General features: G+C 41.2%; 1 protein-coding gene across 2 annotated transcripts in view; it reads left to right on the forward strand.

Annotated features, from left to right (window-relative positions):
* Positions 1–11,265, forward strand: part of veph1 (ventricular zone expressed PH domain-containing 1) — a 94,068-nt gene extending 82,803 nt beyond the window's left edge. The window contains exons 12-13 of one of the 2 annotated variants that reach the window (XM_053500532.1): positions 6,611–6,747; positions 10,786–11,265. In XM_053500532.1, coding sequence (XP_053356507.1) covers positions 6,611–6,747; positions 10,786–11,019 — 371 coding nt within the window. In that variant the 3' untranslated portion in view covers positions 11,020–11,265. Of the gene's footprint in view, positions 1–6,610; positions 6,748–10,782 lie in introns of both variants that reach the window. The other variant, XM_053500531.1, reaches the window with a different exon arrangement.
* The last annotated feature ends 2,133 nt before the right edge of the window (positions 11,266–13,398 follow it).

Consider the following 13,398-nt stretch of genomic DNA (forward strand, 5'->3'; position numbering starts at 1 on the left):
CCTTCTTCCCCAGACACGCCCATCACTCTGGAATAGGGTCAGTCCGGACTCAAGAGGTCACATGACTTTTTTCCATCACTTTAAAGTCTGATAGTTGTGCTTCCTTTTTTTAAGTCTCTTTTTTTTTCGTGAACAGGCTTAGGACTCAGATTGCGAAAGTGTTGTTCTGGGAGCATGAGGAATCACTTTCACACACACACTGGCCACCACAGGGCCGTAATCAAAGCTAAAGGTGACTGAATTATTACAAACATTAGAGTGCGCAACGTTTTTGGCGAGGCAGTGTAGGAGATGCGGCTGATAAATGAGATAAGATTGTTTTTTTTTTTGTCATGTCTGGACCATCATCTTTAAAAACAAGCATGTGCCTTTAAATTTAAAAAGATTCTAAAAAATAATTATGTATTGAATAAAGTTCAGATTTAAAAACTTTACTTAATGTCAATAAAACTGTTAGAAGGTTGTTATAAACAATAATAATTAAAGTATATAGTAAAACATATGGAAGTAATAAGAAAGAGGAACATAAGTGATAAATCCATACCTTGCACTTTCCAGCCTGTTTACTGCTTGTTGGTGGTTTTGTACATGTGTTTGAAATCAGCGATGCACAGCTCTGGAGAGAGTCGAGCTCCTGTCCTAGTAAACACAAACCAAAAAGTCAGATAGACGATATTCTCAGCGGGGGTTTTGCTGGAACAACATCTGAATCGCAGAGTTTCCCCCCTTGGGTTATCGACCGTAAAGCAGAATGCCGATCAGCACTCTGGGATTTCTGGAAAATCTCCATGAATCAGTCAGTGACCTCCACGTGCCCAGAAGAACAGCCGGGTTTTATAATTGCGGCGAAAATCTGGGAGGTAAAGTGTGTCCTGAGACATAGAGAGTCTATTACATTCGTTATGCTTGATGTGGGAGGCTCGTGTGCGCTATTAAGACTAGTTCCCCTTTCTCAAACAGCTCTAAGTCAAAGGTTGCTTTTTGTATTTCGGCCTTTAGAGAAAGTCTAAAGTAAGAGAATAAAACCCTCAGTGTCGCGCTGTTATGGAAAAATAATGAATGACGTGGTGGTGGGATTAAAACAAAAAACCTACTGTTACCATCGCAGTGGTACCACTAACAGCACATCCAGAAACATTACACAACAGCAATATACAGACTAAACATGTTTTAGTAATTAATGAATGATGTCATACTTTTTATCAATCTCTGTTTACATTCACTGTTGGGGATGTCTGTGAAGCATTTACTGTACATTTTACAAGGGGCGTTCAAGTCAAACCAGATTAAAAGAACGCTGTTGTGACATCACACACACACACACACACACACACACATTACCCTGCTACAGTACATTAGTATTAGTAGGTCAGGTCATTCCTGGATGTACGGATGCTTTTATAATGTCTGCACCATCCAAGTGGTTTACTGTGGAAAAGAGTCTCATCACCATACTGTGCTTGAAGTCCCGGTTTGGCTTGAACACCCTCTCTTTTTTTTGTCTGAAAAGGGAGAGCTTTACTGTTGAAACACTGACACTGGAGACTCCTTCCATAAATCTCAAATAAATACAATTCTTTACAGGAAACATCTTATAAACGATCACACATTTTTTTTTATTTTAATGTGGACCATTTACCGTACACTGTTACTATAGAAACGCTAACATTTTAAACATCATTAATATACAAAACATTTGTGCATTCATAGAAAACACCTTATAACTAATAAGAATAGAGAATTCTGCAACACTGTGGTGGACCGTATTATCCTGTAAAGCTCTGAACTGTAGAACTGTGGTTTTTGGCGAATTTCATGATTGTTGGTTTGGCTCTGACCTCAACCTCACTTCATCGGGATATCCAGACGCAGCCAAACACTTTCTCAAACATCATCTAACTCGGGCCGCGGTTCGAATTTTCTGCTCGTCATCCTCCATCGGGGAAAGTGTTTCGAAAATATGACACAAAGCACAAATCCCTCTGATGCCTGTGCTCTAGTTTCACTAACAGATTAGTCCTGATCATGCTCACGGTGCATACAGATGAGTGAAAGCCTTGGACGCGAGTTGATGTGAGCACAAAATGAGCTCGCTGTGCAGTACTCAGTCTGCTTAAGTCTGTCTCATGCAATGTGTTTGACTTGACCGCAGGGAACTGGGTCAGTGGTTAAGGCATCGGACTACGGTTCGTAAGAACCCAGGTTCAAACCCCACAACCACCAAGTTGCCACTGTTGGGCCCTTGAGCAAGGCCCTTAACCCTCAACTGCTCAGATATTAGCAGGATAAGAGCGTCTGCCAAATGCCTAAATGTAAATGTAACTGATGTGGCCGAGACTCCTTGAAAAGTCGGGTACGGGCTAAAAGAACTCTGGTACACAAACGTGTTTAATGCTCCACGGATAAAAGATACAGATACCAACCAATTCCACTTTGCTAGCAATATCTGATAATGCCCGATTCTGCATGTGTGACATCCAATGTACGTACACTTAAACGTTTGGGATCACTTGCGGATTTCTTTGTTTTTGTTTAGCGATTTATTTTCTACGTTCTACAACAATACTGGGGATTTCAAAACTATGAAATAACACATATGGAATTAGGTAATTATGTAACAACAACAACAGCAACAGTCATTATTTTAGGACACGGAGGTCAGCCGTTCTGTAATAGTTCTTGCAAAAACAGTATTGTGTCGAGTGCGTTTGCAAAACCTATCAAGCTCCATACTGAAGACCTTTCCCAGGAAAGCAAGACCCAAAACTGAGCTCTGCTGCAGAGGAGAAGTTCATTTAGAGTCACCAGCCTCAGAAATCACCAATTAACAACCAGCACCTCAGATTGGAGCCGTTATGAAGCTTTACAGAGCAGAAGTAGCAGATATACATCTCAATATCAACTGTTCAGAGGGGATTATTGTGTAGTCTGGATAAACACCTTCAGGGTAGAAAGAAATAAAAATCAGGGACGACCATGGAGTTAGAAAGAGATCCCAAACGCTTTGAGCGGTATTGTAAAGGAGGCAGTGTTTGGACAGGGAGGGAGTAAGAAAAAGTCCTAACTACATCAAACGCTGGCAAGATTGAAAAGGGAAAACAATTAAATACCTAATGTCATTAATACATTTAAACACTGCCAAATTAAATGTTACATTCAATGAGCCTCCACGTACATGTACCATGGACATCGATCGAGAGCACACGAGTGCACATGTTAGCCCAGCGGGGCTGCTTCAATAACGAGCGCTTGCAAAATGTCCACAAACGTACAGTACCACAGTTAAAAACGTAAGGTCTGATGAAATGTCATATGTTTTTGATCGCTTCTGTTATTGAATGCAGCCCTGCTGTACTATCACGCACGGTACAGGCTGGCAAACGGGGAGGGTCTATCAAAGGATTAAAGGCCACTGGTGACTAGATAAAAACTAGTTGCAAAATGAAAAAACCCTAGGCGTAACCGTTTTACTCAACATCTGCATCTATGCTTGTGTTGTTTTCAATATATACCATTACATTTTTTATGTTTCAGTTTAGAGTTTTCAGCTGGTAAAGACACTGTCGTATATAATCCACATGTCTTCTGATGTGTCTTTTGGTCTCAAGTGGATGCTAAGCGAACCAAACTTTATGCTAGCAAACCAATATGAATGCATGATTTCACGCTTTGGTTCGAACCAAGAGAGCCGAGCTTCGAGTGTTACCACACCCTATCTGATTAAACAGGTGGAATCAGGTCTGCTTGGTTAGAATAAACAGAGATAGAAATACCTAAATGTCTTCAGATCACAGTGTACAGGACACACCAGTGGCTTGAGCGATATTTGACATTTTGGGGTAGCAACAAGTTACAACATACAACAGATAAGGTTAGACAGGAGTCGCCATGGACTATGATGTTTGCAGATGACATTGTGCTCTGTAGCGAGAGCAGACAACAGGTGGAAGAAAATTTGGAGAGGTGGAGGTATGCTCTGGAAAGCAGAGGAATGAAGGTTAGCCGCAGTAAGACAGAATACATGTGTGTGAATGAGAGGAACCCAAGAGGAACGGTGAGGATACATGAAGCAGAGGTAAAGAAGGTGCAGGACTTTTAAGTACTTAGGGTCAACTGTCCAGAGCAACAGAGAGTGTGGAAAGGAGGTGAAGAGGCAGGTACAGGCAGGTTGGAATGGGTAGAGACAAGTGTCAGGTGTGTTGTGCGATAAAAGAGTATCAGCGAGAATGAAAGGAAAGGTGTACAGGACAGTGGTGAGACCAGCGATGCTCTACGGCTTAGAGACAGTGGCACTGAAGAAAAGACAGAAGGCAGAGATGGAGGTAGCAGAGCTGAAGATGTTGAGGTTCTCCTTGGGAGTGACAAGGATGTATAGGATCAAGAATGAGTTCATCAGAGGGACAACCCACATTAGATGTTTTGGAGATAAAGTCAGAGAGGCCAGATTGAGGTGGTTTGGACATGTTCAGAGGAGAGATTGTGAATATATCGGTAGAAGGATGCTGAGGTTTATGGATGCAGTGAGAGAGGACATGAAGTTAGTTGGGGTGAGAGAAGAGGATGCAGAGGATAGGGTTAGATGGAGGCAGATGATTTGCTGTGGCGACCCCTGAAAGGGAACAGCCGAAATACAAAGAAGAAGAACAAGTTACAACATGCTCCACACTGCCAAGACGTCTTTTTCTAAGGTTCTGGAGTTGAGTCCTAAATAATGTTAAATAGAAAGGTAGTGCATTATATAGGGTGTACAATCCCTAATACCACACAACAACTAGTGCCCTTGATCAGGAGTTAGAGAGGGATTTGGAATTCAGCCTTGTGTTTGGGAGCTAGTTTTTTCTATTGTATTTTGTTCTGTGAATAGAACAAAAAGGGACGGTTCAGATGTGATTCAGAAGGACTTAGGAGACATAACGTTATAACGTTGCTGACAGTGATTGTGTTTTTGGCAGGCAGCTGCTCTCTCCTCAGTACTGCGGACCGTACAGACCTATGCTGCGACCGACAGTTAGCGTAATTAACAATCATAGAACACCTTTGACATCGAGTGATACATGTAGTTCAACGTCCCAGTGCTGTTATGTGTTTATATTACCACTCGTGGGAAGCCTCTCATCCAATTAGATTACACGGTCGGAAATAACTGTTGTATAATTAGTTACGATCGGTATTTCAAAGTGCATAAAGTTACCAACTATAGACTGTAGATTACACTTGTACATGCATCACTGGGAACACAACAGCCTGAGTTTGGCCCTGAGTAAACCCATGACGTTATTACCTCTCCCCCTCTTATTAGGAACTTTTCTGTAATAAGCACCCAGAGCTGCTCGGCTGTAGCACAGGGGGCACGAGATAAACTAATGTTCGAATGTTCTGTGCAAAAACCCAAGGGGAGGTTTCTGGCGCATGGTGCCAGCATTTGGTAATCATCTAAGATTGTTCTTACTTAATCGTAAACAGGGATATCAAAGAGCATCAGATTCTCATCTGCTCTGCTCATTGCTGCAGAAATAGATGCAGACAATGGGGAGCTTTGTGCCGTCCTGGATGAGCTGTAACCCCGCTTCCTGTTTTACGGGAACTGGCCGACGAGGGCACTTGGCGGAGCACGTTGTCGCCCCGCTGCTTGCTTAATACGGAGCGATCAAACACACACAGGGGAAACAGTGGGTAGAGTGTGTCCTGTTTCAGTCTGGCCTAAGGGTCATTATTGGTAGATAAACTTCACAGATCTCTTTCTCTTTTTTTCCCCCTAAAGCAACCGTATTCAGATCTGTCTTTAATAATGGATAAAGGATTTAAGATTTGAACATGATTCTTGCTGAAGCACAAAGGGATGCATAAGAGTCGGTTTAAAAAAAACACAGTTTAACCTCAGCTTTTGTGAAACACTCCAACTTTGGATGTAAAAACTGATGCTTAGATTAGCCATTTTATTCTGAAATACACTACAACATCTCATTTGATCAAGCCAGGCCGCTTTTAAGTGGCTTAAATGCTGACAGATGTTTAAGATCGGGGTTTCTTGGTGTTGTTCTGGGCACGAGAGGCTATTTTAAAGGGCTGAAATGCTTCAAATGTCAGAGATGATCAGAAGATGAATTCATGAGTTTATGTTTATTGGGTAATGTTTATGACATAAAGCTGTAATGATACGAAGCCATTTTATTCCTGCACTCTGTTGGATCTTTTATGAGGTTTGGATATAACCGCAGCACTCCTGATAAAATATGAATAAGATATGGCTCATCTGATGTTCACATTGTTATACTGTATGCATCACACTATTGTGTAAACTTGGAGTTGGAGTTATGAAAGTTGTTGAGTAGTTAAATACACGACTAGAAATGCTAAGGTCATCTTTGCATATTTTTTTTAATTAATGGTCATTTTTTTTTATAATCAATGTTCTTGAAAAAGTTGTGTAACATTATCAATAAAATATAAAAGATGTAATGTGATTTCAACACTATTTTTTTTTAAGTCATATGTTCTCATTTTTCTAACACAATATTAAACCTGTTGGTAAAAAGTGCTTCTGAATACTATGTGTGTGTTTAGATTTTATTTTTTTTTTGTCAATATCACAACTCTCATCTTTTTTTAGTGGTGAATCAAGACGGCCAGCCGCTCATCGAGGGCACGCTGAAGGAGAAACAGGTGCGCTGGAAGTTTATCAAACGCTGGAAAACACGTTACTCCACCCTGGCTGGTAACCAGCTCCTCTTCAGGAAGGGAAAATCAGTACGTGCCTGTGTTTCATTTTTAGATGATAAAATGCTAAACATTTATTATCTATAAAAACCTGTTGGCAGAATAAACGCTAGCTGTATCCCTACCTGCGTGACCTCATAGAGGTCACCTATTGCAAAGCATCTCTGTGATCAATGTAGGAAGGCAAGATGGGACTACTTAACTCTAAGAGCATGGCTTACATTGCTCACTAGGACTCCTGGCTTCAGCTGGTTGTAGCATCAGCAAGGATTCGAACCAGTGATCTCCCAAAGATAAGGTATACAGGGGGAACAGAATATAATGGCACAGGATGCAGTACTAGCCCCTGGGGTAGACCGAGAACCAGGACATGATTGCCAAATTTTGTGACTCATCCTTTTTCATGCAGAAAGATGGAAATCAGCATGCGGAGTACCTGGAAAATTGGGGGCAAAAAAAATGAAGGGAAAAAAATCAGCCTCCACTGTTTCAACAACACGTTTCAATTTAACACCCGAGCTGCAAGCCAAAGATGATGGGAGCTCACTACAGCTTGGACCAAAAGGCACAAGTTAAAAAAAAATGTTGAAAATATATATTTTTTTCAAATATTTTATAATCAAAAGCATACTGAGAGAAAAAGAAATTGAGGTCAGTTTGTCATGACTGAGGGGAAATCCAAATAAACCAAAAGTCCGCGTGATAAAGGAAATGAGGGAAATTCAATCAACACAAGCTGAATATATAATATTGTAGAATAAATTGTCTTGATTTTTATTCTGTTTAAATATGTTACTGACCTGGCAAGTGTCATTTATACAGAAAAGGAAAAGTTGTATAAATTATAAACTACAATGGAACACATTTTTTTTAATCACTTACAAGCCCTATTCTACATACAAACTGACTTTGTGGTTTTCAATTACACGGTTTATTAACATTTACAACGTTTGCATGCAAAAGCAGAGTTTTTCTCGTCCAATCCCAAACCTTTCCGATCAGTTTTATTTGTGTTCAGCCTGATGAGCTCTGCCATTTGACGAAGCACAGTGTGTAACATACAGCACTCTGGAGAGTTCCCAGGTTACATGTGCATGAGGTTTATTAACAATTACAAAACCCAAGCCAAAATGATAAAGAAACACAACAAAACAAGCAAGGGCAAAAACAAAACTGAGTCCCTGATTCAAGTCATAGCCAGGTTACTTATGTTTATGTCAATCAATTCCTGTCCATTTTTCTCATCAATCACTCCCTGTGTACCACTGATCCCATCAACAAATCCCTCTGATCCCATCAATCGCTGTGTATCACTGATCCCATCAACCAATCCCTGTGTATCACTGATCCCATTAACCAGTTCTGTTCCATGTTTAACTACTATTCCGCAGCACAAGAGAGAGAAAAACCGCTGGCTCAGTTGTGATCACGTGACGCTCAAAACAAGAAGCGCATGCGTAGTACATGATACTCGGTACTCGCAAACCAAGACTTGTTCATTAAAATGTATTTAAAATCTTTGCTCGTCTTGCGGAACACTCGCAAACCGCGTTACTCGCAATCTGAGGTTTCACTGTATTTCTCTGAAAAGTATAAGGAACATTACATAAACCATTATTATTATTAAGTTAAACCATGTGACTTTTTATATAGTCTATGTAGGACAATAAAGATAACAGGTCTCTGCTTGTGTGGAATTGTAACTGCTAGCCCATTTCTAATTGTTCTCATATTCAGATTGCAATTAGTTTGGACTCCACATTGAATCGGATACACTAAACAGTGGATAAACAGCACATATAATTAATTGACAAGTTTTAACAATCTTTATTTGGCTGGGATTTAATCATAAATAAATTTCAGAAGAAAGTTTCATCTGAATATTCCCAGAGCAATGACTGGGGAAAGTTGACGCAGCTGAAGAATAAAAATAAAGCAATTGACAGTTCTCAGAAAGCACACCAACCATCATAACCAACAAACCGCTTCCCAGCCTCTGTTCCCATGTTTTAAGCTCTAAAGTTCCACCAAGTATTGCGACTGTGCAATTTAGCCTACTCTGGTTTACAGTACTCCCCCTTCATGTTCTTTCCCGCTTACTCTGATCTTCCATTGTGGAAGCTTCTTTGAGGAACAGTTTGTACACTCGCAGATGTTAGGCATGAAGAAGTAACACAGAACAGATCCTTCACCTTGTCCCCCAGAGAGAAAGAGAACAGGGTGTATGGATATCCAAGGGGAAGAGATATATGTCTCTACATATGTATGAAGCCAGTTGGTCTATGATTGGTCATTGTTGTTGTTGTAGCAGTATTTAATAACTCACCATTACAAAATGTATTATATTTTTTACAGATTTTTTTTTTCTAGTTAGTAGCCTCTTTGACTGCTCAGTTGAATTGAATGGATCTAACCCAAACCTCAGTAACTGAAAATAACCTTAAAAAAATATAACAATGTTAGCTTTGGCCCAGTGTTTTCTGTCATTGGAAAAAAGCTCCAATGGCTTTAAGGCCAGCAAAAAACAGACTATTACTGAAAACGCTGAAATAATATTTAAATATCCTAGCTGGCTCATGTTCATAAAATAAACATGTGTTGATGCAGCTCCATCAGGTTTGTTTCAGAGTCAAAAGCGTTGCTTCATTGAACAAGTATAGATCCCCCTCCCCATCCCCCCACCCTCATGGGGTGTCCAGACCTGCATTCTTTAAACATTGTTTGTATGTGCATTTCAACATTGAAATACATTTACTAGGGAGGATCAAAAAGTTTCGAGGTTTCTGCGCCACAGATCTGGTCACTTTTACCATACGTCCTCAGAGGCCTTTAAACCTGGCAGCAGAATTCACTGTTAACTCTGGCCCCTAGGAAAAATTCTTAAGGCACAATGCCAGGAATTTCGAAAAAGGACGATGAACGTGCACTTGGTCATGCTGCCTCTTTTTTTCGGTCAAAGAGATGATGGGCCCTTCCACTGCGAAGATTGTTGCTGCATAAAAGAGTCGTACCTGTACACCCATGTTTCGTCCCCATTAATGATCCTCGACATGAAGGACAGGTCATCCACAGCACACTGACGGAGTTCTTGGCAAACTTTAATGCAAAGTTCCTTCTGCTCCTGGACCAGCAGCCTGGGGACGAACTTGGCAGCAACATGGTGCATGTTCAAATGAACAAAGTTGTGGATTGTTCTCCGACAGTCATGCACAGGTTGCTGAACGGTTTTGACATTTTTGGGGGTGGAGCTCATTGAAGGTCTTTTTGATCTCTTGGTGTCTCTCAGTGATGTTCATCTGCTCCGCGTCCAAGCGATGCATGCCACTCAAAACGGCTTACTGCAGCATCACCTTAAACTTCCATGTCAACAATCATGTTAAACATCTCTGTGGCAGATTTGCCCAGTTTCCCGCAGAATTTCACGTTCACTCTTTGCTATAGCTTGCTGTCCATGATGAAATAGCAGATGTGGTAACGGACAGTTGATATAGCAGACGTGGTCAGAATAGCACCGGTTGCATGGCTCCCAATGTAAATAGGGTGATGTCTTTTGGTAAACTGAGTTATGAATGTCGGTGCTCCCTGTGATCTTTTGAGGTGTTACAAACTAGTCACAAAACTTTTTGATACCATCTCATATCCCTTAAATATTTGCAAAAAAAATTTATCAACTTACCAGTTGATGCTACGGCCATTTGTAGCCAGGAGTCTAGAAAGCAAATTGGCTGGAGGGATGGCATACTTGCACTCTTACATTGATCATGGGGTCTGTAAGATCAGGGAAGTGGAAGGGGACAGATAACGCTTTCCTTCCATCTTGTTACATCACTTTCTAACAGTTTTTGAGCAGCAGGTCAAATAGATGTGGTCTGTGGCTTCATGTGTCTCGGAGACATTTATGGGGAGAGTGCCCTAACAGAGTGGGAATTGGCATCTTGGAAAATTAGGGGAGTGTAGAATAATTCAGTTCATGTTGCAGTTAGGTAGAATAAAATTTCCTTGTAACACAATGTACCTTATACAGTATTATTTAATTCCGTCTGCTTCCTGTGTTCCCTGAGCCAGAAGGATGAACCGGACGACAACACCATTGAGCTAAGCAAAATCCAGAGTGTGAAGGTGGTGGCGAAAAAGCGACGGGACCGCAGCCTACCTCGGGCTTTCGAGATCTTTACTGACGATAAGACGTACGTGCTGAAGGCAGAGGATGAGAAGCACGCAGAGGAATGGCTGCAGTGCATCAACGTGGCTGTAGCGCAAGCCAAAGAGCGCGAGAACAGAGAGGCCACGACGTACCTGTAGGTCAGTGCCACCGGGGGCGCTAGAGTCCGAAAGGAAGTATGGGAAATGTTAGTGGTATGACCGATCTGTTTCGTTGATGTAATCGCTTCACTGAAAATGAGAAAATGAAGTGAAGAGGTCCTGCGATGTTCTTGCCAAAGAACTCGCCGTTACTAAACTCTAAACAGTCTTAGCCTTTGATCACCCAGTACACAGAATGAAGATGACAAGATTAAAGCTGGCTGTTTACCTCAAACGAAAAAGACACAATGCAAAAAAGATGCCTTTGAGCAAGAATGATGATGCGGTTTCAATTCAAGGACTCCTAACCGCTGCGTCTTTTGTTCTGTGATGAATCTAAATATTATATATTATGTTATATTGGATAGAACCAACTTCTAGGTCTGTTGTTTGTGCAAAAAACTCAACTATGCCTTCACCAGAAGAGTTACAGAAAAACAATATTAATTTAAAGATGCACATCAAGACGAGCACCCTGTGTATAGTTTTATAAGGTACCACTTCCCTTACGCTATTTCTCTCAACCCATGGTGTCCCATTAGCAGTCGAGGAAGTACACCGTGGAACAGGACGCTCGCTTCGAGGTACATCATCTTTATATACAACCTAACCTCTTTAAAAAGAACACACTGTGCTGTTCTGGGTCTCTGTCCCGATAATTATCACACTCTCAACTCAGAAGCAGAACACAGACATTCAGTCCAGGGCAAACAAAAAAGAGCCAGTTGTTTTTCTTAAGCCAAGAAAAGTGTTAGGAGCCATTTGTAAGAATAAATAATGAAAAGAATGGAGTAAGAAGCCACTGAGGTAACATTTGTTTTTAAATTTCAATATATTGAAATCGGAAAATTAATATTTCAGAAAGCATGCATGGGTATGTCCACATGCAAAGTGTGGATTAAAAGCTAACTTTTGAAAAACGTCTTACATATTTAGTCTGATCTGGACGTTAAGACCTTTTTCCACATTTTTGATTGGCTCTTACAGCTTTAGAGCTGGGGTTATATCAGCACCTGTTAGTTTGTCATACTTCGACTGTAAGTTTTTCATGTGGTCCATCCACATGCCACCAGGCACCGGATACTCCCCACCCCTGGATAAATATCAGTTGTTTCAGTGGCATTTACATTTGGGCATTTGGCAGACGCTCTTATCCAGAGCGACTTACATTTCTATCTCATTACACATCTGAGCAGTTGAGGGTTAAGGGCCTTGCTCAAGGGCCCAACAGTGGCAACTTGGTGGTTGTGGGGTTTGAACCTGGGATCTTCCGAACCATAGTCCAATGCCTTAACCACTGAGCTACCTGGCATTTCTCCTCCAAGAGACCAACAGTGGCAGCTTGGTGGTGCAGGGGCTCGACCCAGGGATCTTCTGACCAGCAGTCCAATACCTTAACCCCCAAGCTAGCCCAATATACCTGTAGATGTGACTTAAATAAATAGTTCTCATGAATTAATCTTCTTCAGATGCTCCCATTAGGGGTTGCCACCATTTATCTCCATCTAACTCTATCTCCCACATCCTCCTTTGTCACTCCAACCTTTTACTGTACAGTACATGTCCTTCCTCACCACATCCATAAACCGTCTCTTAAGCCTTCCTCTTGTCCTCCTGCCTGGCTGCTCCTTCTCTAACATTCCCATAAATGAATAAATGATCATGTTCCGCTGTTCTTGAGGACAGTTTCATGGCCACAAATTCTATAACTTGTGCCAATGTCTTAATTATGCTAAAACCTAGATTAACTGAAAAAGACAAGTTGAGTCATAGAATTATAGTAATAAAGAAATAAAAGACTAACTAATCTGTCCCTCTAAAAATCTGTCCAATGAACACAGAGTGTAAGCTATCAAACCCAATGACTTTCACTCTGACAACAGATTGCACACAATTAAATTAAATGGAGAACACACTAATATCGCTATTCTACGAAGGTGTTCAAGTCAAACTGGGATTTGCGATGAAATTCCTAGTTATTGAAGGCATAAAAGCCATCGGCATTTATAAAGGTGGTGAGGCGCATAACTCGCACATTACAGGAACTCGGCTGGGAGTTATTGCCACATCCCCCGTACAGTCCTGACCTCGCTCCAAGACATTTCCACATGTTTGGACCATTAAAGGAGTTCCTGGGAGGCCAGTGTTTCAGACGTGAAGATCATGGCTCCAGTGTATTGAGGAAACTTTCTGTTGATGGTGTCCAAGCACTAGTGTAGCAAGAACTGGGATAAGTGCATCAGTGTAGCTGGTGATTATATACAGTATATAGTGTTGTGTTACTCTGCACAATCAAAAGTCCCACTTTTACTTGAACAGTGCTTGAACACCTAAGGCTCAAAGCACAACACTAGAGCACTTTGTCTAGTCAGAAACGTC

Source organism: Clarias gariepinus, chromosome 7 (genome assembly GCF_024256425.1).
Source record: "Clarias gariepinus isolate MV-2021 ecotype Netherlands chromosome 7, CGAR_prim_01v2, whole genome shotgun sequence".
Lineage (NCBI taxonomy): Eukaryota > Metazoa > Chordata > Actinopteri > Siluriformes > Clariidae > Clarias > Clarias gariepinus.